Source organism: Psittacula echo (assembly GCF_963264785.1).
Source record: "Psittacula echo genome assembly, chromosome: Z".
Lineage (NCBI taxonomy): Eukaryota > Metazoa > Chordata > Aves > Psittaciformes > Psittacidae > Psittacula > Psittacula echo.
The window spans coordinates 49,882,692-49,908,384 of NC_137742.1; the positions used below are offsets into that span (position 1 = coordinate 49,882,692).

Genomic DNA, 25,693 nt, shown 5'->3' on the forward strand with positions numbered 1-25,693 from the left:
GCAATTCTTTGTGTGTAGCTTGGCCACAAAAAAAAAATCTAAGGATGGATCAAAATGAGATGTATAGTCTTCACCAATAAAATATTCTACCTAACCAGTCATAAACAGGAATATTGTTACCATCAAGTATTCCATAGCATCAGCTACTTTAAAGACCACTTAAACACTCACAGCCTTTAAACCTAAATGCTGCATACAAAGGTAATTTTGCATTAAAATGCATTAAAAATGCAGTCTGTTTAGATACTGTAACTAAAAGTCACATTCATGACTGACACCAAGACAAAACTTTACTCAGTATAAACATGATAGCAGCTAGCTTATAAAGAAGTATTATCCTGAACAAAGTTAAAACAAAAAAGTTAGTATTTGATCTTTCAGCAGTTAATTGTACAGAACAGCCATTTCATTATCTTGTTATGCAGAACAGAGAAAGTCCAAACCACTGAAAAATGATAGGAAGTTAAAACCACCTCCCAGATTATCATGAGGTACTGGTGTTATGCCACATTCTTTATCCTCTCTTTATCATCAATCTAACATGTACTTACTGTAATGCGCCAAGTTTAAATTCCATCTCTGGCATTCCCTCTAGCACCTACTGTGACATTCTTAGGTAATCAGCAAAGGGTTTGCTCCAAAAGAAGCTACATTTTGAATAGTCAAGTGTCAAAAATTACTTCCTGTTCCTGTCTAGAATCATAAAACTACAGAATAACAGAACAGCCCAGGTTGGAAGGGACCTCAAAAGATCATCTGGTCCAACCTCTTATGGGACAGGGAGCCTAGGTGAGATTACCCAGAACTCTGTCCAGTCATGTCTTGAAAGCCTGCTGTGATGGGGACTCCCCCACATCACTGAGGAGGTTGTTTTCCAGCAACTGAATGTTCTTCCACTGTGAAAAAATTTCTTTATATCAAGATGAAACCTTTCCTGGTGCAAGTTGTGCCTGCTGTCCTTTCTCCATATGGCTCCTTGTAGAAAACCTCTACCCTCTTTGTAGATACCCTTTAATTACTGGAAACCTGTGATGAGGTTCCCTCCACCCTTCTCCAGGAGAGGAGACATGAATCTTTCCATCTTTCCTCTCAGGGCAGGTTCTCCAGCCCTTTAGTCATCTTTGTGTCCCTCCTTTAGACACTCTCCAGTCTGTCCTTGTCTTCCTCAAACTGTAAGCACCAGAGCTGGACACAGTATTCCAAGTGCAGCCTCCCAAGTGCCAAGTGAAATGATCATGTCTCTGTTAGTAATGGCCCAAAATATTTTCATTTTCAACCTGCAGGAAAAAAAAGTTATCCAGTGGATTATACATTTCCAAATCTACTTAAGTTTCACCTCTGACTCCAATACTTACTAGTTTTTTGCCAACACTGGATCACCTCTTGGAAAATACAGCTCAGTTATCCAAAGAGCATGCAAAGTCAGGTGGTAACACCTCTAATAGCAGGGATAAATAGAGAAATATTACCCATATGACACAGCAGGCAAAACTGCAGTATTTTCTTCCATAAAGGTCCTTCAAAGCTGGAGCACATTTCATCTGGACTCAAGAGTTCATTGATACATCAGAAATTCTACACTGAGTCACAACAAAATTGTATCTCGCCCAGTGTCCAGTTTCCAACAGCAGTTTTACATACGTATCTGCTACTTGAGTATTAGAAATTGGTCATGTAGAGAAGAGTAGTTCCCTGACAGATACTTCCAGCGATCTGCAGCTCAGCTGATTTATTAGCTTATGTGACTTGCTATAAATACTTTGCAATGATCTAGCACACACACTGGATATGAAACTAAAATCTGAAAAATCCATCAACAGCAGGACAGTGTAAGTGCATCATCTTATCAGCATGAAAATCGCCAAAGAACATAAAACTGTAAGAAATGTTATCCACACATTTCCTTTTACTAGGACACTGAAATAATTTTATGTACAAACGTTTTGTGCTAGTTGTAAATGTTTCCTCTTTTTAAGCAGCATTTACAGCTCATGTGCATTTCTTGAGTCATCTTAAGATGCAAGACACTTTTGCAGTAGCAACTTCATAGATCAGTGAATGCCAACACTCCACAACCCTGTTTAAAATAATAAACTCCAGATGGAGTGACAGAAAGGAGACAGTACAGCATTCTGTGCAGTGACTGGGATTATATTTCAAAAGTAATAAGAAAAAAAAAAAAAAAAAAGAAAGTTGTTCAGCCATACCTCTCTTTCTTTCTTAATACTCTCCTTATGCACTTCACCTTCTATCAAAAAAAATGATTAGTACAATAAACAGAAAAGGCATCTGTAGGTTTTCCTATAAAAAACAATGAACGTACAAAAATAACAATCAATTATTGTTAAATATTCCTAGAAAATACATCTTTGTTTAAAAAAGAATATATCATGAAGACATGTTTCTTCAATCCAAAATACCTTCAAAGTACAAATTCTTTTCAGTCCATTCCAGTCACTATATATTGCAAAAAACTGCTTTCATCAGGATAATTTCAAATGGCTACCTCATTACAGTCAAAATACATTCTTTCTCAACTACCAAATACTAATCTTCATTTTTTAAAAAAAATCATTTTTGATCACAATTTATTATCCTGATGCTTTCACTTAGCTGAAAGTCTGTTCCAAATACCTGACAGCACAAAATACATAATTTAATTGAATTAGAATTAAGAATACAGATACATATTTTCAACAGAAACTTTGAAATACAGGATAATGCCCTTATGTGTTTGATTCATCACAAAGCATCCTGCTAAACAGCCTTCCATTTATTTACTAAGACCCCAGCTTCACTCCCACATCAGAAGAAATGGATGAAAAAGTCCCTCTTCATCCAAACATAACTATAAAGCAATTAAAACAGGCTGAATCATACACTTATCACCCTACAGCACTGAGAACTTCAGCACCCTAACAGGCTTCTTATTTTTTAATGTCAAAAGTTTAACCAGAACATGTGCTGGCTGCCTCCCTAATACCAACATTTTTTACCCACAGAGCCATACTTCATTCAGCTGCCTGCCATGTCAGAGATACTTACTAGAAAATTAAAAAGAAAAGGGCCAGACACGCTTAAACTGACCAGGGATATATCTCTCCATCAGCTACATCTCGTGTCTTAATTTCTCACAGAGACTGCCAGTAAAACACACATTATAACAGTACTTCAGGTGCTATCAATCATAAGGTGCTCACTTTAGTGTGATCTAAATGCTCCTTTTCTATACACTTGTGGACAACAAAAATGGACAAAGGCCATTTTTCCAATGGTTGAATGCTGGGTTTATTTGCCAAATTAATCGGATAATAGTATCTCTCAGCAACATACCTGAACTTTAGTTTCATGAGAACCTCTGAAGTCAGACCTTCAAAATCACCAGAGATTCCACTCTGCTTCCTGGCAATTCAGGTATTATCACTTCACTTTAAAGTGAAAAAAAAAACCAACAAAAAACCCCAAACAAAAACGAACAAAAAAACCCTTGTATCTGAAGATTACTGCCAATTCTCAAGAATGCAACAAGAAAGTTCCCATTTGCAGACAGCTTAAAAATATCAAAAAAGCCAAGAAGTGAATATAGATCCTGCAACCTAGTATTTCAATGCTAACTGGTGATTTGCTTACCTTCACAGGTTTACCTCAAACTCCAAAACCATTTATTATGCTGCACTGGAATCAAAGTAAAATCATTTGTTCCCATCTTATACATCAAAGGCTTGATTTACTTGAATACTGAGGTTTATATTATCAACTCAAAAAAGGCTTACAAGCTCAAACTATAAGCATAGGGTTTGATTTCCATTTCTCTTAATTTCTGACAGTCTTGAGAAGGCTGATTGTTCTGCACTTCAGTTCCAGTCTGTGAAACAGGAATCAGCTTCCTTCAGTTCCAGTCTGTGAAACAGGAATCAGCTTCCTTCCCCATGTCTTTACTCTTTGGAATTGTTGGCTTCTCACAAGCTTTCACTCACAGTTAATACAGAAAACACAAATGTCAGTGAAATAGGAACACTCTTTCACATTGCAGTGACCATTCCTCTGTGTTGCACAGCAGATAATGATTTGACTATTTCAAATAGTCAAGCAACAGTCACAGTGGTGCACCAACACAGCTTTAGGTGGTTTATCTGAGTGCATGCAGCTGAGAAGTTTTGAAAGCCAGTGTATGGACAGTCATTATGAACTGAAGGAGGCAACACAGACTGTGCATATCTGACACAGAATATTCAACAAAATAGAGTTGATCATGCTACAAAATCTAATTATATGATAAGTAAAAATCTGAATCAAACATGATTAACTTTTTATTTAAACAAAGATGTTTCTCAAAAAATAGTGCTGTAGCAGCAACCGAAAAGGCACGTAAGTACAAAACAAGCTAGAAGACAGATCAGGCATTCTTAAAGCAAAATCCTGAACTACATAGCTATCATTTTTACAAGGAGGTACAGCTTACTGTCATTCTTCCTTACCAGTTTCCTCTGATAGGTGTAATGTGTCCATCTCTGTAATGTCCATCTGTGCTTCCTGAAAATCTGGACAGCATAACCTCCATATATTACTATCCAGTTATGTAGGGATTTTATGTGCATGTATTGAGTTGTGTTTCAGTAATCTTTCTATAATCTAAACTCTTATTGGCTATCCATCTTTCCCTCTAAGGTATAGCTGCTCAGAAATAAAATGTAGCACACACCATTACAGTGCTTCAAAGTAGTTTGACTAAACTAGTACAGAGCTGCTGTTTCAAAATCTTTGTTCATTCTTCATGCTGCTTATGACTCCTCTTCAAGAATAGCACAAAGTCTACCTGACTGAACATACTATAATGGAATTACATGAATTTCACAATTCAGAGTTTTCAGGTTACATGTTTTAAAGTTAATCACCCATAATATCAAACATGCATATAATTACATATGAAACACAGGAAGAAAGTAGTATTTAATATGGATTTACCATTTAGACAATGGAATTCTCTGGCCAGGCATTCCTAAAACCTGGTTTACAAAAATGGTTAGAGAAAGATACAAACAAAAAAGGAATTTAAGTTCCTTCTATAGTTCAACCATAAATGACATAACATACCATAAAATCATCTCTTAAAGTGTTATTTTCTCTTTTTGACAGTATTAGGAACAGCCTATCTTTAGGGTGTGTGTGTGTGGATTTCCTTGAAACTTGTTTGAAATTCCTAAATTCTAAAGATATGTGGAGAAAGTGATACATTTTAGATGTTTTGGAAGAAAACAACATTCATACACACTTTGAAAACGCTTAAGCATTTGAAGAAATTAACTGAAAACTTCTTAGATGCAACTTATGAAAGAGTCATATATGCAACAGTGATATCCCATTTGAAAAAATGCTGGTAAGTGGTAGAGTGAATTGCAAGTACACTGTGTCATTCACAGGTTCAAAAATTCAGCATTCTTCCCCTCACTGCATTTGTACTGTTCTGGAACAATCTTGTTACTCAGACAGATTTCAGTGCCATCAGTGGAAAAACCTGGAAGTCACTACGCAGTGTAAAACACAACCTGGTAAGTTGGGGAAAGAGGAATCCAATCCAGCAGTCTAATTCAATACAGACTGTGCAGCTTCCTTAATAAGTGATGCAGCTTTGTCCAGTTCTTGTTCTGTTTGTTCCACTGTTACCACTACTCGAATACTAGAAAAAGAAAACCAGAACATACAGAGTAAAATTTACTCCTTGGTTCACCTTCGGAATTTTTCTTGTACCAATTTTAACACATTAAGACTACTCTATCTAGGGAAATTATTATGGATTCAAATTCAGCCAAAAACAACACGTTTGTCTAAGCAGAAATGGTCAGATTACATCTTTTTAACTACATCACACTACAGATATGTGATTATCATCTTTTTTACTTGCAGATCATGGAAATGTGCCTGGTAGTTTCAATACAGTTATTTCAAGGTATTAGGATCTTGTAACAGTCACTGACAATATACCTCAAAATGGAACATTTCCAAATATTTACAGGACCAACTACTCAAACCAGTCTATTGAACAAAACCCTATTTTCATTGTATGAAAAGAGACAGTCATATCCAATAAAATGAAATGATGTATTGACTTTTTACTAACCTGGGTGGAGGAAGACATTTTTCCTCTTTGTCCAGATAGCAGGCCTGAGTTAATGCAATACCACTATTCATGCACTACAAATAAAGAAGATACAGCAATTGTCAATCTGGGAACTTCTGATTGCACAGTCTTTTGATGACTAAATACATACAACTAACTTCTACGAGTTTGGTGTCATGATAACTATAAGCTCTGTCCTAAACAGAGGTTTATAAGCCTGTGAAAAATCATCTCTAATTTTAACACAGCGTAAACACATGGAATTATGAACACATAAAATGTTAGGGTGTAGCTTCTTTCGCTTTCAGCTCCAAGTAATCAGACAAAAATGCTGCATTAAGTAGGCTATTAAATCATATTTAAGCATGTTTTCAAGGCAATCAACTTCAGAGTTTTTTGCTGTGTAGTCTTGTTTACCTGCCACCTTCATCTTCACATGGGAGAAAGAGGGTATTGAAGATGGAAAAAATACTACATATAAAACATGATATTCTTCACAGAAAAAAGCAAGTTCATGTGCTCAAACAAATAAAATTACAGAAAACCAGACCTCAAATGGTTAAAACATTCCACCATAACTCTTGAAATGATAGCCTTTGTTCTTAGAAACATCATAAGAAGTTTTCTAAGCAAAAGTTTTATTGCAAATTTAGCTTGAGTTTTGAATTACAAACCAGGAAATAATTATTTTCTGAAATAAAAGGCCTAATTACATATTTTCATGCAGTGCTACAGACCTAAACATCTGCAGCATGAAATTTTTAGAAGATGGTCTTTAATATAGCATTATAATCAGCAAAGAAACTGAGTTTCTTGCAGCATTCCTGCAAGACATTCCAGCAAGTTATCCAACAAGCCTCTCTACCCATATGCACTTCATAACCATTATTTACATTCAAAGACAATAATATATTTTATTTGCTATGGGAACACTTACATAATCCACAACTCTTCTGAGTAACTTGACATCATTTTCCCGAGATCCACCGCTTTCTTCCAACTGTAAGTGCAATGCTGGAGAAAAAGTTTCTCCCACTACTTTTAAGCCAGAAATCCTAAAACAAATAAAAAGCCTTCAATGCATATCCTTCTTGAACATGTGTTGAAGTTCTAGGTAGTAAGAGTTCTAGGTAGTAGCTGGTGAGTGAGAAGAGAGGGATATTTCACTTCACTAATGCTGATGCAAAGCACATGTGCATTTCAGCTTGCAATAGGTAAAGACAACAAAGCTTATCAAGGGAATGTCTTTACTAAGGAGTTTACTAAATGTAGCTTCAGCAAGTTTATGTAACAATAGTGACTCCTTTTGCTAAAAGGATTAATGATTCAGAAATTTTGAAAGGAACATGAGGCAGGAGAAACGTCAGAGTGAGGCGTGTATGTTGCTGATAAAAACACAGCTAGTTAAGTCTCTGGAGTCTATATTAAGAAAATAAATAATAGCAAGTCTTTTTACCCACTTCTGTCATAAATAAAAACAATGTGGGGTTCTTTTTTTGTTTGTTTGGGGTTTTTTTTCAAGATTTATGATTTTTAATTATTTCCTGTAAGAAAATCTTTACAACATTGTTTGTCATTTAGTCAGAAGCTCCTCTAAAACTAGTTATATTACTAGAATTGTTCTCACATCTGTACATAAGGAGAGCTGATAACTGGGTTCCTAGAATCTGACTGAATGACTGACATTTGATTGTCATTGTCCTGATTCAGGACTGAGTTATTCCCCTCCAAAAAGCTGTCTCCAATACCCAAGCAAGACCTCTGGTCTCCAGTGTTCACAGGTCCCATAAACGCATGTCTACCATCAGATGTGATTTTGATATCCTGACTTTGATGAGCTTGCCTCACACTCATTTTAAGTTTATACCCTGATTTTCAAGTAAGTTTTCTATTTTTAAAAGTTCAAGGTTCAGTTAGCAGAAGAGATGTTAAATCCATAAATGCCAGAACTGGAGCCTGGAGGAGAGAAAACTGGCACTAGAGACACACTGAATCAATTATAACCTAGAAAAAAATAAAATCATACTTTAGCATGGAAAGCATCTTGCATTATTTCTACAATGCTATTTCAATTCACAGTCCATTTCAGAAAGACAAATCAAACTGATATTCTTCTTCAGCCACAAAACTGCACATATTCTGGTGTCATTCCCCTACACTTGCAAATTAACCAAATATAACTCCTACACAAAAAGAAGTATCTGGAAGAGCTGATTTTGAAGTAATAAAGGAACAAAACTAGCCTCCTGAACTCCAACATTTCTTTAAAGGCTAGTTTTATCTTAATAGATTAAATATGCCTTGGACTGTTTTCTGGCTCTGTGGTGAATGGGTTTGGAATGATTCACATCCATACTTCTAAAATGTGAGCCTTCGCATCAAGGTGGCCACATCCAAACTGACGAGTGTGAACACCTCCTGACTCACACCAACTCTTGAACTGTATCCAGGAGTCCTTTCAAAGAGCACTGTTTGGCCTGAGCCAAACCCATGCCACAGATCACTCTAATTTTGGAGAGTGGACAACTGAGATCCAGTGTCCAGGAATGCTTCCCAGCATTAACATACCAGTACTGAAGTAGCCTTGGGGAGCATCTTCCTCATCCCAGCTATAAGGCTGGGCTGCAGAACTGAGTGGCAGTCCAAGCTCCTGGCAGTAGTAAACCCTGTGTAACCATGCTGCTTGGAACACCATAAACATTTTCAGTTTTGCTAACGGAAATCTAGAACAAAGTCTCATTGAAAAAAAAAAACCAAAAAAACCCAAGTTTCTCTGATAGCAAAAATCTTTAAATTAAATCCACTTTTCCGCAATAAAAACCTGCTTTATTGGAAAATTCTCAGCCAGGTGTAGGATACACAGTCAGTACTGAACTGCTGGAGGGGTACTACTTGCTCTTGTCATGCTTTTTAAAAAAACCCTCAAAATTAAGTCTTCCCACAACAGAGCTTTTTCATTTCTACTTTCTAAGACACTAGATATTTCTTAAATCCACAACCAAAATCTACTTTATCTAAAGGTTGTTAAGAAAGTTAGGAAAATTCCCAATTTGTGTTAATTATCCCATCTCTTACTGTCTTTGCTTATGCTTTACAAACTGCCATAGACAATAAGAAATGATATGTGTACCATAAAGAACTGGAATCAAGCAGCAGTCATAGTTAGGCAAGGAAGATGAGTATGTTTAACGTCACAGCACTGAAGAAAGCTTTTCCGAAAACTCTGCCTCCTCTTCAAACCATCACATGCTTTTTCTAGTGTGGTTTTATTTACAAAAACACATTGGAGCCTGCAAATACTAATTCAAATCTTCCCTATAATATTGCCTTATGCAATTGTTAGGATAGTTTTTCTGCTACAGGGCTTCCCAGTTCCCTGGTAGTGTTGAATCTTTCAAATTCTTTCCCAGTATGACCTAGAAGAACTTTTTTTTTTTTGACACCTATATTACCACACCATTTTCCATAAAGCAAGAATACAAAATTCCTATTACAGACACTCAGACATTTTGCCTACTTGTCGATTTGCGATTATACTAATCATTGAATTTAAGTAAAAAAAAAGTTATCAGTCACAGCACAGAAAACTACCAGCCATGGCTTATTTGCTTCTGTTTTGCAGTGAATATTAACAAGTAAAAGGTTGATAATTTTTCCTTACATTCTTTCCCTGTATTTTTAGCATATTTGTCAAATGATACCTAAAAATGAGTTAGAGAAGGATGTTACACATTTTCTCCTTTGAGCTCAATCATAACATTCCATTACTAGAAACAAAAGACACTAACAGTTTTTAAGTTGCTCCAAAATTTTAAATTTCAAGCATAGAAGCATCTGGGTACTTTTGACCTGAAAGCCCATGCATTTTAAAGCTTTGTTGAAACACAACACAGCCAAAGGAAACAAGGATTAGTTCATGGTAGGATTATCCCAAAGAAGTTGGATATAGCTAAAGTTCTAACATAAAATATCAGCTAAGCAGGAAATCGCTTATTTGAAGTAACGAGCAACTCACACTGAATATCTAAGTTACTAATACCATAAAAAACCAGCTAGTACAATCAATCATGCATTACAGATTTTGTGCATGTTTAATGTCATTCATTTCTGTAATATGTAACAGAAAAACCGTTGAATAAAATTGTAACATACCAGCTAACATACCTATTAAACAGTTGTTGAAAAGTCAGTTATTTCTATATCTTTTTAGTATCAAAACCTGACAGAAAAAAGCAATTACTCAATATAGACATATTTTAAAAGAGCATAGTGTTAGTAAATTTTAAACAGAATCCTTATTTTTCAGATAAATTCTAGCAATCTTCTACGTGCCCCCAGAACTATGAATGCTTCTATTACTATTTAACAGTCTAGTTTTATATGCAAGAACAATATTGTGTTAGAAGGTGACTGCAAGGTACACTGAGTTGTCTGAAAGAGTATCTGCTAAGCTATATCCCAAGTGCTTTTACTTGGACATTTTTTTTTTTTCAAAATGGTTATTAACACTTCATACCATTGAAAGCTATCACATTCTTCTAAAGACTTAAATGCGTAATGGCTTGCAATCATTCTCACTAGCATGAAGGTGTAATCTGATTTCATCTGTAAAGGGATTTTTAAAACTTGGACACTTGCTAGTAGCATAACAGAGACAATTGGAAAAGGATTATTTTCTTCCTTTAATACATATATAATTTAGTGTACATATCTCAGTCCAAGTATCTGTAAAACCAGAAACAGATTTGGTCAAGGAGAGTTCTTTAAAAAGTTGGTATTATGAAGGCCTGGGCAAAATCAACAACAGCCAAAAAAAAAACCAAACCCAAAACAAAACAAAAAAACCCAAAAAACCAAACCAAACCAATATCAAAACAACAAAACCCCACCAACAAAAAACCCAACCCAAAATAACACACTTACCCCTGTAAAGCTTTGTGAATTCGTTCACATTTAGCCCGGAGAGTCTGAAAAATATCTACACACACCAAAAAACAAAAAAACAAACCAAACCAAAAACAAAGAAAAAAAAGAAAAAGCTTAGAGATCTCGTTTTCACTTTACATTTCTGTAAGTCTAGGTCTTCAATAAAAAGCATTTGGAAGGAAAACTAAGAGACACATATCTATTGAAGTACTAAGTCTCTTCACTACTCTTCATAATGTTTCTGATTCCCATTTCTGCCAGTAAATAACAGGCTTTTAAGATGTGGCAAATACGTACTTCCCTTTATCTCATTACTCCAGCTGCACTGGTTCACGATCATACGGAAAGGATGACACAAACACTTGGTAATGAGATTGAAATGCCAGGTCCAATTTACTTATATAAATATCTTTTTTTACTTATAAAATATCTTCAGGCATGCTGTCTCTGGTCCTTTCACCAAGTCACTGCAGAATTATCAACAGGAAACTTTGACTACTGGATGTGCAAACTTTGGTTCTGTTCCTTAGTAAAGGCTGACCCTCCACTACAGCTAACAGTCCTCTAACTTACTCTTAATTTTTTCTTGCTTTTGTTTAATTCAGAGGATTACGCATGGGCTACCCAGTAGATTTTATTTATTTGTGACAAATTAAGTACAGCATTTCTCTGCAGATGTGCTACAACCTGTCAATGCTGATGAAGGTGAAATATGTAGAAATATATTGCCATTTGTTTATCTTTAACCTTCTCTACCTCCCTTTGTCTTGAAGGAATTTGCTTTCAAGGAAGAAGCATATCACTAGTCTATAAAGCAGAATTATAATGTCCTATTTGCTTACTGAAACCCATCTCTGTCCCTCCTAGCCCCAAATAACTTGCTCATTTTCAGCTAAAAGAAGGTAAAGGCACTGAACACTGAAGAAGAGTAGGATGGAAAATTATATTTAGAAAAAAAAAGTGTATGTAAAATTAATTGGCTGGAAAAGAGAGAGAACTTAAAAGACTAAGAGGCTAAGGAATCAAAACAGGGAAAAATACGAGTTACTAATTCCAACTGAAAGAAGACTGAAGAATAAAATTTTTCCTGAATTAAGTACCTGGATTATCTTCCATAATATTCAGAGCCTCAATAGCAGCTGCAGCTAACAAAGGAGGTAGGGATGCAGAGAAGCAGTAGCCTTGACCAGACAATCGCTAAAGGAGGCGGAGGGGAGAGAGGAAAAGGAAAAAAGAATTCACTTTTTTTGTTTATAGCAATATAGATAATGTTTTAAAAGTTAATTCACATCCATGTAAACAACCTCTGTTCCACACCTACAGGTTCACTGAAGGATTTAAAAGTAACTTTCTAATTCATCTACAGTATTTCACAGAATTAGACAGTTTCTTATGGAATAAAATATTGCATAGTAATTTATATCATAACACTCCTTGTAAATAGAAATTAGATGTATTTATTAGTATCAAAGTAACTAAACCTGCCACACCATGTAAAAATTAAGGCCTGGCTTACCTGATGGTCAATAATAAAAGATCTTCCACAGCAAAATCCTCCAATAGAAGCCAGTGAATTTTCCATGTTTGCACTAATAAGATCTATATCATCAATCTGCCAGTTAAATCAACAAGTTATTAATGATTACATCAGGGCTATAAGATAAATCTATTAAAGGTGTATCTTGTTTCATATTATTATGAATACTAGAGAAGATAATTTTAATATCACATATTAAAATTACATTTGAAATAATTTTAAGCAAACCAAAAGAACTTTAGAAATTGAAATTTATGAATCTGTAGATAATTTTAATAGGATCACTCTTTTCCAGGCATTTCAATGTGAAGTACACAAACAGAAAAAATACATAGATACTGCTGAGAATTCCTCGAAGTACTCAGTGTGACAGTGCCGTTTAAGAACGTAAGTAGTCTCACTGCACTCAGCAGGAGTTAGAATGTGATTAAGATTGAGCATAAGCCAAATTAAATCAGAGTTTGAACCTTAGACATGACTGTCTTATTTCACTTGCTAGTTGCAAATATTTTTTGCCAGGCTCTGTAATGCACACTGATGACCACTGCTACAAATTCCCATTTTGAGCAGACAAAACTGAAAGACTATGCTTGTAAATTCTTGTAAATTAATTTAACACATAAGCCAATTTATCAGATAGTACTTGGCAAGCATCACAGCAATACTGTTTCCTTTCCTAAAGCTCTCTCTTTTTTCCACATTTGGTATTAAGATACTTAAAGTGAAAACAATTAAAGATAGAGAAAGACGGAATGAATTCCTTAGAATTTGATATTTCACTTCCAAGCTGAACTCAAGACACTGTCAGAATGTAGTGAAAGATGCTCCACGCTAAGACACTGGCAACCAGAAGAGAACTTCATCCTTCCACAGCTCAGGTGGCTGTGGTAACCAATGACCACAAGGGTACTGTTTTGGATTTCCAAAGTACTCCTCAGCTGAATCAACACCATAAATGGTAGGCTCTTGGAAAAATAGTCTATCTTAATCTGTAGGTAAAGTATTAAAGCAGTGCCTTTGAAAAGACCATTAAAAGCTTTATCCCATTTTTTAACCCACTGGAGTAAAGGGCAATAGAACAAAGCAGGCTGGCTATACACTGATACTCTTCTGACTTACTCCTAGCCCCCAAATATTTCTTTGTAAGCATGACACTTTTAAGTGTATGTGGCTGGATAATACTGCAATCATCATCTCACTGAGTGTCCCAAAAAGAGATAAAATTACACACTGTAAACATCCTTTAGTTATCTTCCTCACTAAAGATAAAATTATTCCATGTAAGCAAGTGAAAGAAAAGTGCAAAGACCTGAATGCTTTAAGCCTGATAAAGAAAAGTATGTTTAAATTTCTATAGTATACTAGTAAACACTGTTAATGCACAGGCATAAGAAATGAATTGTGTAATTTGTTTCTGTACAAGTGTCTTGTTCATAATAAAACTCACAAAAAAGGCACTTACATTTATTCCAAAGTGTTCAGTAATTCCTCTTCCATGTTCTCCAAGGACTCCAAACGAAAGGCTTTCCTCCAAAAATATTCTAACTTTGTATTTATACTTTAATTTTATCTAAAACAGAGCAAATGATACAAAATACAAGTCAAGCCAATCAGAATTCAGTATCAAAATTGGTGGGGGAGATAAGATAAAGACAGACAAGTACAGTATCCTGAAGACGGCAAAAATATCAGCTCTAGAGTTGTATTCTGTCATGAAGATACTTTAAAAGCCTTCAAAATTCTCCCAACATGTAAGACCAGAGCAAATTTCATAAATGTTCATATACCTTTTTTTTTTTTTTTTTTTTTAAATAGGCTATCAAGTACTTTCAAGATGATCAAAGAACCATAGAATAGTTAGGGTCGGAAAGGACCTTAAGATCATCTAGTTCCAACCCCTCTCTCATGGGAGGGACACCACACTATAAACCATGTCACCCACAGCTCCGCCCAACCTGGCCTTGAACACTGCCAGGGATGGAGCATTCACAACTTCCTTGGGCAACCCATTCCAGTGCCTCACCACCCTCACAGTAAAGAACTTCTTCCTTATATCTAACCTGAACTTCCCCTGTTTAAGTTTTACCTGTTACCCCTTGTCCTATCATTACAGTCCCTAAAGAAGAGTCCCTCCCCAACATCCTTGTAGATGCCCTTCAGATACTGGAAGGCTGCTATGACGTCTCCACACAGCCTTCTCTTCTCGAGGCTGAACAGCCCTAACTTTCTCAGCCTGTCTTCATACAGGAGGTGCTCCAGCCCCTTTATTATCCTCATGACCCTCCTCTGGACTTGCTCCAACAGTTCCATAGTGTTTTTCCCATTATCTACTAGAATATAGCCAGCCCAAAATGCCAGTTCATTTGCAAGTCTCACTAGATATGCCATTAGGTATCCCATCAGAATCCCAATCCTGATCAGAAGTTTCAAAACAATGTAAGATTTGGAATCATCATTTCATTCATGAATGTTTGAAGAAACAAAAAGGTAAACAAAAAAAACCATGCATGCAGAGCTTTTCATAGTAGGCTTAACTACGTGGAAATACTATTTCATTAGCTGCATGTTTTCAAACATAGATTTAAAACGCAAGCTGAAATCACTTACCAATTCTGGAAGAGGGCAAATGTCTCCTGTGTTCATATACAATCCTTCCACTACAATAAACCTTCGAGTTACACGAGCCTTACGAGGATTCTTGAGAAAAAGATACGGTTTCAGTTCATATCAACTGTTACTAACATGAAAAGCACTGAAGATTTTTTGATAGGGAAGGACAGTAATGACAAGGGAAGGAAAATACTGTCTCTTTTTCAAATAAGCGTTTAAACTTAGTATTTATCACTTGTAACGAAACCTGAAATGCCTCATTTGTTTAGTTTTTCTTTATTTTGTAATAAAGCTTTTGACTCTTGCAAAAGATTTATGATGTCTTGTTTTGCAACAGATCAGAACCAATTCATTTGAACTTTATGAATAAAATACAAACAATACAACTACATAACATCTACTAACAAATCTTGGTTCCTATTATATTCATCATTAGCCTGAGCATTTAGAAAGCTTTTCAACAAGTGCACTAGGATCCTCAATGCAGCACAAAGCTCTCACAAGTAGTGCCTTCAGAAAACACAATCCAAAAATATTCATAACATTCAAGTTAGTCTCCTTGTCCGATCTCTAGCCAGTGTAGGCTGTAAGAATATCCTGCACTGGTTTCTGTCTAAACTTCAGTGGTATGACTGGAGTTTTGTTGTTTTAAAATGCTATTCCTCTGGCATTTACTTTAAACTTACTGATATCTTCTGATCAAGGATATTTTTATGCTTCTTACCTTTTTTAGTTCTTGTAAAAAGATTCAGAGAACATCTATTTGACATTTCTGAGTGGCAGGCAAAAAAAACCAGGCACAGTCCATTCCACAAGTTGGATGAACTCTAGTGGTAACATCTACTCCTCCTAGTCTTAGTTAAACACACATGGTCTATATTAAGCTCTTGGCCACCAGCTTTATATTCACATTCAGCTAATTACAATAAGAAATTTTAACCATGTAGCTAAATCAAAGCACTCTGCTCTAACAAATCAAACGTGTTACGCAAATTGCATCACTAGTCTGTCAGCCACATCTAAAAACTCATGCAAAGAGCATCTGACAACATGTATTTTCCACGAAGGTATGTTAACTAGTATGTTGCCTATACATTTAATATTAATCAGATCCATTACTGATTTAGCCTGATGTTAAGCTGACTGGCTTATAATTATGCAGTTTATCTACTTTCCTTTTTGCATATTAGCACAGAATCAGCTTTCTTCCAATTGTCTGTTAATTTTCCAGCATTCTGCAAGCAAAGCACATAGTGATGATTCTTTTAAACTTCATTAGCTGCTTTTGGATACCCTTTTGTACTACTGTCAGAATGAGAAGCTAGCCAAACTGGCCCAAATGTTTCAAGAGAGAGAAAACCTTAAGAGTTGAGTGCAGGATGGGAAGAATTTAAGCCAGGGCAAAAAAAAAAAAAAAAAAAAAGGAAAAAAGAAAAAGAAAGAAAAAAAAAATCATGTTGATTCTCTAAATGAAAGGGTTAGGACTAGCCACTTTTGCGTTGCTTTTACAATGTCGCATTTGAGCTGATAACAGTATTTAACAGTATATCTGCACATAAAGATATTCCACAACTGTTCACTTCCGTTGGGTATGCAGATAAATGCAAATAAATAAATAAAAAAATTAAAAAATATCTATCTTATTTACATAAGCAACATTAACTCCTCAACAGAGATTTATGAAAACCAAACAACTGCCTACAAGCATTGCATCCACTGAATTACGCAACTCAGTTAAAAAATGGGGGGGGGGGGTGTGGCACAAAAGAGTACAAATATTTCTTCAAAGGAATGGTACCTTTTGATCTTCAGTCTCTTGTTCTTTCAACAGTCGCTCAAGGTCAGCCATATCATTATGCTTAAATAACTTGATATTACTACGAGATGCTTGTAATCCCTTCTGAATAGCAAAGCAAGCAGCTTCATCTCTGTAAATACAACAAGCCCTTTCAAGTTTGCACTTGGTTTAAAAATTATTCAAAGAAAGCCGGCTATAAGGACTGTCCTGCTTTTGAGCAGATAGCTGTACTCAGCTGTAGTTAAAACTAGGTTTATTCATAGAATCACACTGAAGAATCATATTTTATTTACATTTTGAAAACTCATTTTCAAAACTTCTCAACCTAAGTACTACAGCCATTCAAAGCAAGCCAACAGTTTGGGGTTTTTTTTATTTGTATGTGACAGCAGTTTACCTGAACACAGCATTCCATGGATCAGCTACAATACCATGGTAATCATACCAGAAACATCTCACTCAATTTACTCTGGGTCTTAGAAAAAAGCGCAAAGATGTGCCTGTAACATTTATAGTGGTCCTCCACACACTAAAAAGCTGCTTTTTAATATGCTTTGGGAATTACTAACTCACTGTTCAAAAAACTGCTATTTTTAAGTACTGGAAAAGCAAATCTCCAAAAATAATGGGGTATGCAATTTCACAACTGCTTAAATTTGAGTAATTTTTTTAGAAGTGGCAACTAAATCAAATCTCCTGCACATGCTAAGTGCAGTATTCAACCAAGTTGCTTTTAAATATGGAGGGATCTTTTGTCACTGTAAAGCTGAAATTGCACACTGGCATCCTTGAATAGTGAGCAAAATCCTGGCCATTCATCTCAATAAAACTGATCTGGAAAATGCCCAAAGATGACGAAAAACTATGACAGAAGTTATGAAAGAACTTCTATAAAGAAGTCAAACAGGCTGCAAGCCTTACACTTAGAAAAAGAGAGCACTGAAAAAGATTTTGGCAGACAAACAGAAAATTATCAGTGTGTTGTGGCTTAACCCCAGCAGGCATCTAAGCCCCACATAGCCACTCACTCCCCCCCTGGATAAGATGCATCAGTTCAGTCTAAAAATCAAATGGATCAACTGAAATGAGTGTTATGTTCAAAACAGGTATTTCTATATATTTTTTCAAAAAATGTTCAAGGTAAACTGTGAAGGCACATGTCATAAAGCACAGTGAATACTAAAGATTTACAAAGGTACTGAAAGAATGGGAACGCTTAAGAAAAATCCACCTACTTCCACTGAATCCAAACTCTCCTCTTTCGGCTCAGAAAGTTTTGAGTATTGTTACATTGTTTCTCTTAGGATTTTACTCTTCCCTAGACAAATTCTGACCATAGTTCTCAGTGTCCAGGTACCAGGCTTTCTAATTCCTTAGTTTGACCCTGCATAGCTATTCTTTTGTTAAAAATTTTAATATGTACCAATATTTATCGAACTAATCTGTTGCAAAAATGCATGAGTGGAACAACTGTCCTGCAAGAATGGTTAAAAGCCAGAAGTAAACAGGAGAGAAACCAAACAGTTTCTTGCAAAAAACCCTAGATATTAGACTTCCGTTAGCTCCTGCATGCACAAGTTTGTGGTTTTGTTTTTTACAGCTGAGTGCCCATGTCCACTTTTCCATGATAAAAACAGTAACTGATTTGGTTCAGAGTATTTGGCAAAGAAGAAATATTGGAGCTTTGTACAGCAAAATACTTTGTCAAAACCAGCTTTTTTTTTTAAATAGTTAACTTAATATGATTAACAATAATGAAAAAGAAAAATTTAAGGGAAAACTCCTTAATCTGAAATTTCCCAAGTAGAAAATACTACTTACACAAACACAATGTCTCCTCTTTTTGAATATGCAGGAATAGCACTAGCAATTGTTGCAAATCCGTAAGAGTATATAATAGCTTCCTCTGTCCTCATGAATTTTGCTAGTCGTTCTTCTAATTCCAAGTGCACATCTGAGTGAAAAATTGAAAATATCTGTGATAGTTTAATTGTTTTCATATCAGGAAGATTATCATTGCTTCCAGCAATCATCCAATTGAAGCAAACAGAATGTTTATTTGTAGGAGAGTATTACACCAAGTAACTTTCCCAAAACCAGTTGCAATCAATCCAGCCTTGAACTGACAAGTAATCTGGTATTGCTCAGAAGCTTTTATAGATTTTAAAATATTTACATAATACAGTTCTCATGTTCTTATGCCATGGTAATTAAAACCTATTTAGGATTAGACCACAGGTAAATGATGCAGTGCTCCTGTACTGTGACTAGGGAGCACAGTTCCCACAGTCAGACAACAAATAGCCATGTAGTTTATAGCAATTAATTAGGTCCTGTTGGCAGACTGTCAGTTCTTCCGAGCTGGTATTTCCACTGTATATAGCACAGCTATAATTGTAACAGAAAACTACTCTTGTCAGGCTACAATCACATCCCATGTCCTGAAGAATGCACTTCAGCCAACTGAAAGGTCACCATCTGCATGCCAGGGATTACTCACGCTTAAGATAAATTGACACAATTACACACACAAGCATTTTCCAAACTAAGTCACTCAGTGATCCATGTTAGAAACAAAACACCACTAAGTCAAAAGATTAAGAAGGGCAATACCACAGAGCGAGTGGATTGTTCCTGCAGAAAGGTGACCACAGCATTAAGTATTCTGCTTAAACAAAATAACCTGTATCAGGTCAACTGTTCATTTAATTGTGTAGCTCTCTTGCCACTACCTGCTTCTGCTAGCAAATGTTAGTCAGAATTATGCCTTTTATCAAATGGAAATAAACAAGACTAAAAGGCAAGTAGGGGTCCTTAGTATGTTGAAACATCATCATTGCCAAAATTACCTTCCTGGAGTTATTGAAAGTACACTGAAACTAAAATCAGATGAGGCAACATCCGTTAAAAATGCAGATTCTTCAATAGCCTGTGAGGCACAGTTATATCAATGTTGCTATTTCTATCCAGGTACCAACAGCAATGGTGTAGGAAGAAAGGGCTTTGTAAAAATCTTAACTTTGCCATACTCAAATATCTAGCATAACCTTTCCCCAAAAAAGCACATCTACCCAATTAATGTATTTATACAATAAAACCAAAATGCATGTCTTCAAACTACAGTCTCCCAATCACAGTCAACAGCAATTTTATCTAGAGACTGCAAACTATAAATCTTCAAAAATCCTTTCCTAATGTTTACCTGAGCATCAAAAAAAAAGGAATGGAAACAAATTATTTGGTTTTCCACTAGTCTTAAATGGAAACAAAAAGTTTAATCACTTACTATTTGAAAAGTTTCCTTTTGCTATCTATTGACACCTAATGGGGAAAAATGTTTTCTTTGCGTGTAAAAGACCATGTACGTCCATTAATTAAAAAGAAAGAAAAAAAAAAAAAAAAAAAAAAAGACAAGAGCACTGCAGTTAAATGAAAACCTGAGTCTCACTGAACTTTACTCAGCAGCAATCAGCATTACAATGAGCAAGGTCTAAGTAAAAAAAGTAGGCAAATGAGATACTGTCAGTAACAATCAGCTAACAAATATAATCAGATCTGTGTTATGTAAAAATTTTCCAAGCCTAGTAATTTTTGCCAAGGGCAAGAATATTTACATTCAGAATTGACATCGAGCATACACAAATTTGATACATCATTACGTAAGGTAATGAACGTGTTGCCTTCACGTAGGCGTAGCGACCTGGTTCAGGAACGTCACGGCGACCAACCCCAGGCCGCTCGGACCAAGGCAACATGAACGTGAAGGCAACATGAACGCTTCATATAATTGTGAGATTGAAAAGCTTAAGACAGTATTAAGCTTCACAGAATTAAGGCTTCACTACCATTCCACTGTAATAAAAACAGAGTACTATCTCACTATCCTACTCTTTGTTGCAGTGATTTGCTTTAGTCTGGTTACAACACTTCAGTTAGCTTAGCTTTAAGTGAAAGCCAAAAACACTACCTAGAGTACATTTGCACAGAGGAAAATATGATTGGAACAGCTTTCTACATACTTAGGAAACCTTAATAAAGCTATTATTATCAACAACTTTATGAATGCCAGTTCAGTGCCTAACATGTGCTCACATGCAAATCCAAAACAGGAAACAAGAACCGAGACCAAATCCCACATCATCATTTAAATATTTTATCAGGTAGCCAGTCCCAGTCTTCACAGTAGTACTGAAATTGTGACTGCTAGGTGTCCTGGGTTCAGCAGTAGTAGTCATTTTTTAATCCTTCTTAGTAGCTGGTGCAATGCTGTGTTTTTGACTTTCGGCCTGGGAACAACGCTGATAAAACTGATGCTTTTAGTTGCTGGTCAGAATGTTTAGTCTGACCAAAGACTTTCTGGGTCTCATGCTCTGCCAGGGAGGAGGGGAAGCCGGGAGGAAGCAGACAGGACACCTGACCCAAACTAGCCAAAGAGGTATTCCATACCACAGCACGTCATGCCCAGGATGTAACTGAGAGTTACCTGGAAGGGCTAGTTCACTGCTGGGTAGGGGCGAGGTACTGTTCGACGGGTCGTGAGGTCTTCTATTCTCTCCCTTGTTAGTTTCTTTATCATTTATTATTATTGGTGGTAGCAGTAGTGATTTGTGTTATACTTTAGTTACTAAACTGTTCTTATCTCAACCCGTGGGAGTTACATTCTTTTGATTCTCCTTCCCATCCCTCTGAGAGCGGGGCAAAGAAAGGGGGGGGAGTGAGTGAACGAGCTGCCTGGCTGGGTTTAAACCATGACATAGGCAAACAACAATAGCCTTAAAAATCCCCACCACCAAAACAGTGATACACTCCTCAGCTATCATCATGGAGAAAATAACTTTAAGATTCAGTTATGTTTGAATATACTAGTATTTCAAGCTTATCACAGGATAAAGGCATGCTGTTTTCAGGGAATACAGCACAAAGCAAAAATGTCTTGGTAGGGACTTACTAAAGCTACAAAATCCTTCAAACAGGCAGAGATATGAAGAATCAAGTCTCCATACAAAATAAATTATAACATGTTATCTAATGTTTCCAAAGAAAGACATCTCTAATATTGATGTATCAGCCCTTATCAGCCCTTAAAAGGGAATAACTGAGTGACAACATTCGACAATTCTCAATTAAAATCTCTATAGTTAAGTAAGAGGAAACTACATAGCTCTGAACACAACGTAACTCATTTACTGAAGTCACAACACATGAAAATTTGTGTGAAAAGTTTGAGGCATAAAACATTACTGATGTAAGAAGTGCTTATCAGAGATTCATAATGCTGCAATACTCAAATGTTTAAATTCAAGGAAGAACAGGAGGACAGTTTGGGATCTAAGAACAGCAGGTGTTTGTCAATTTTCAACCAGTTCTCCACTTGGAGAATTGCTTTCTTCACTAGTGATGCCATGCAGCAATACTACAGACTATATGACCTGCTTTGTGAAATGGAGCTTTTACCCAAAAAATTCAGAAGCCAATGAACGGAATGCAAAAGCTATACAATTTGGATCTTAGGATTAGACCTCCAAAGGCAGCAGAAAACAACACAAAGAATCTCTCATTTAACAGAGAAGAAAATTCAACTGGTCTGTTTTGAGTAATTATTAGAAAGAAGCAAAGTTTAATAAAACTTAAAATCAGCCTGGACTCAAAACACAGGAGGCATTAGTCCACAAGTTTCTTTGAGCTTGTTAGCATATTTTGGAGGAATTCCAACAGACCACTGTGAAATTGATCAGTTCCTAAAAGCTCTCTACTAATAAGCGGCAACCAGAACCTACTTTAGAAATGAGTAATAGTTTTATACTAATGAACAATCTGCAAGATTGGTATAAAAGATTCAACTTTGCTCTGATACATAAACTTCTAACAAATCAAAACAAGTAGAGTTCCTGGTTGATCACTTAAAAGACTAGCTTGACTGAGAAAAGTTTAAGTTAGTCTTGATTTCAAGTCAAGGCTATAGGAAGCTACATCTGTGAAATCATTTGAGCACAAACACACTGTGAATTCCACCGCCTCAGTGAAGATCAGAAAGTCCACAAGATTATGAGTTGATGGGTTTAGCCTACAACTGTGCAGCTATTCATGTATTACTCTTTGGTTCCCATACAGTATTTCAAAATACCAAATGCCTGTAAAGAACTGTTTCTAGAATCTGATATTTAACAACTTATACTTCTTAAAAGAATGAAAAAACCCTTAGTAACACCTGTTTGTGTCATAAAATCTCTTGATTACAACTTACAAGTTATCAGCAAAGGAAAACTTCATTCTGACCACAGCATTAGATAAACTTAATTAATAATTTTTATCATAGAAATCAGACTGCCCTCTTGTGGTCCACTTAGAAAACTATTAATTTACACTTAAATTCACCATGCATGATTAAATTCTAACATGTTTATTTTCTCTTTCTACTTTGGTGACCAGAACTGAAACAGATTATATTTAACTTCACAACTTGCCAAGACCAGCATTACAAAGAGTAAGGAAACTCATAAAATGAGTAAGAAACAAAGCTACTAATAATAAATACTACCAACCCTTAACAATTACAGTAAAACGTGTGTTAGAGGGTAACTGTTATTCACAGCAAATTATTTGCTGCTTATATACAGACTATATTGGCTGACTTACCAAACTAGTCTGAACACTGTCAGATTAGAGAAAATTACTCACCAAAAGTACCATAGAATCCTCTAGGTCCACAAGTGCCAACACCGTATTTCTTCAGAGACGCCTGGGCTGCAGTCTTTAAAAGAAAAAAATTATATGAAATACTTATTCCTACACTAAATTTCCAACTCTTCTGTACACCTCATATTGAGAATTTTACACCAATTATCACACATTTTATACCAATCATCATGTAATATGACATGCTTTACATAAAGTATAACAATGAACAGAATTCTATGAATTAATTTCACATCAAAACTACTTTAGACAAGTGTTTAAGCATGATCCATTGCATTCTAATGATTAAGGACATTAGACACTAATCTTACTTGATAATTGGTTACTGTGAAGAAAGGACAGATTAAATTTCAGTAAAAAGACAAACTTGACTAGCACAAAATTATAAGGTATATGATCCTCCTTGCTGCTTCACAAGAACACTTCCTTAACAAAGTTGGTGCTTTCTGAAGTCACTCTTAATTTCAAGATAACACACAAAGTATAAGAGGAATAATTGCACAAATACAGTAACTGGAAGAACTCACCTTAACCTTTTCATTATCCAAAAGTCCAAGAAAGTTAAATGATGCAAAGTTTACACATTCCTTGCCATTGACAGTGATCATATGGGTTGGAGGACTGAAAAAAAATTACAAACCTTTTGTTAGGAACAGTTGCCATTTTCATGAACAGTCAAACAGTACACTAGTTTCATTTTTCAACAGTAAATAGCACACAGTTTTGTCAAGATGCCCTCTTCACACTTCTTCCTTTGCAGCTGCCAATCAGTATTTAAGTTCAGTGTCAAGTCACAAATATACTACTATACGGCAAAAAATTTATTCCTGTATTTAAATAAACCGTAAACACCTTCCCGAGATGCTTAGTGTTGGGATTCTTTGTTGAAAGGATGATTACTGAAGATATATACTCAAAAGATATATTAAGAGATATATAAAGCTTCTCCTTTAGAAGCAAAGTGGTACCTATTTTAAAGAAGAAAAACTACAAATAAAAAAGGAAATTCAGTTCCTACTTAATTCCATGATAAAAATTAATTTAAAACGAATGTTTTTGCCACAAAACACACCCACAATACCAATCTTATACTGAACACAGCTCCTGAAATACAGATACTAGCTGTAAGCAGATAAAAGTATTGTCTTATCAAGTTTCATATTGTCATCTCAAGTTTCCAATTCTGTTTAACCCACAACAGTTGGAATAACTCATGTAATCAGGAAACACAAAGTCTGAAAACACACAATATTAACAAACGAATGAGTGCATGATATATATGAAGCAAAAGGCAGAAAAATTTTCTACCCCAAAAGACTATGATTTAGATAAGCAGTTATTAAAAATTTAAGATAAAAACAGCTATTATGGCAAGCATCTCATCTGTCTTAAAAGCAGTTTACACTTCAATACTACAAAATTAAAAGTTTTAATAATTACTCAATGTCAAGAAGTCTCAAAGGTAAGCCAAAGATAAAACTTTACATCTGCCCGTTTCTGTATGTGTTGTCAAATATTACAGTTGAAGTCCTATATTATTCCTCAAACTCAAAAATTTCAACAAGCTTTTCCCATGTGAAAACTAGCACTAAGCAATTTTCACAATCAAAATAAAGCAGAGCTGCTCAAATGTCTGTGCACAGCTGTTCCAAACCTGGTTGCTGACTATATTTCAATATGTACATTTGGTGTGCAAAGCAAGTAAACTCTAAAGTCCAAGCTATCCATTACAAATTCACAAAAACACTGAACTGCCTGAACTTCACCTAAAAAACCCTCAGTGGTTTTAGATCTGCTCACTTTAAAAATAAAATACGTTACTTTATCCAATCAATTGCAAAGCTTACAAAACTGCTTTGGAAAGCTTTCTACTAAAGGAGCACATGTGCAGTGTATGTTCAACACTGCCATTCCATGACATTAAACTGACACAAGTTGAACCTGACCCCATATAGGAGCAATTCTGCATTACTGAAGTGCACCTCCTGCACAGTAGTAGCATTATACA

The 25,693-nt window shown here is 35.6% G+C and overlaps 1 protein-coding gene across 7 annotated transcripts in view; it reads right to left on the minus strand.

Moving 5' to 3' along the window:
- Positions 1 to 386: 386 nt before the first annotated feature.
- The window catches only part of SPTLC1 (serine palmitoyltransferase long chain base subunit 1), a 37,822-nt gene continuing 12,515 nt past the window's right edge, over positions 387 to 25,693 (minus strand). For 6 of the 7 annotated variants that reach the window (XM_080638107.1, XM_080638109.1, XM_080638106.1 and 3 more), the window contains 12 exons: positions 24,213 to 24,306; positions 23,668 to 23,740; positions 18,811 to 18,943; positions 16,990 to 17,119; positions 15,189 to 15,278; positions 14,044 to 14,151; positions 12,561 to 12,656; positions 12,145 to 12,241; positions 11,042 to 11,096; positions 7,056 to 7,173; positions 6,119 to 6,192; positions 387 to 5,677 (listed from right to left, as the gene is read on the minus strand). In XM_080638107.1, coding sequence (XP_080494233.1) covers positions 5,584 to 5,677; positions 6,119 to 6,192; positions 7,056 to 7,173; positions 11,042 to 11,096; positions 12,145 to 12,241; positions 12,561 to 12,656; positions 14,044 to 14,151; positions 15,189 to 15,278; positions 16,990 to 17,119; positions 18,811 to 18,943; positions 23,668 to 23,740; positions 24,213 to 24,306 — 1,162 coding nt within the window. In that variant the 3' untranslated portion in view covers positions 387 to 5,583. The remainder of the gene's footprint in view (positions 5,678 to 6,118; positions 6,193 to 7,055; positions 7,174 to 11,041; positions 11,097 to 12,144; positions 12,242 to 12,560; positions 12,657 to 14,043; positions 14,152 to 15,188; positions 15,279 to 16,989; positions 17,120 to 18,810; positions 18,944 to 23,667; positions 23,741 to 24,212; positions 24,307 to 25,693) is intronic. The other variant, XR_013958801.1, reaches the window with a different exon arrangement.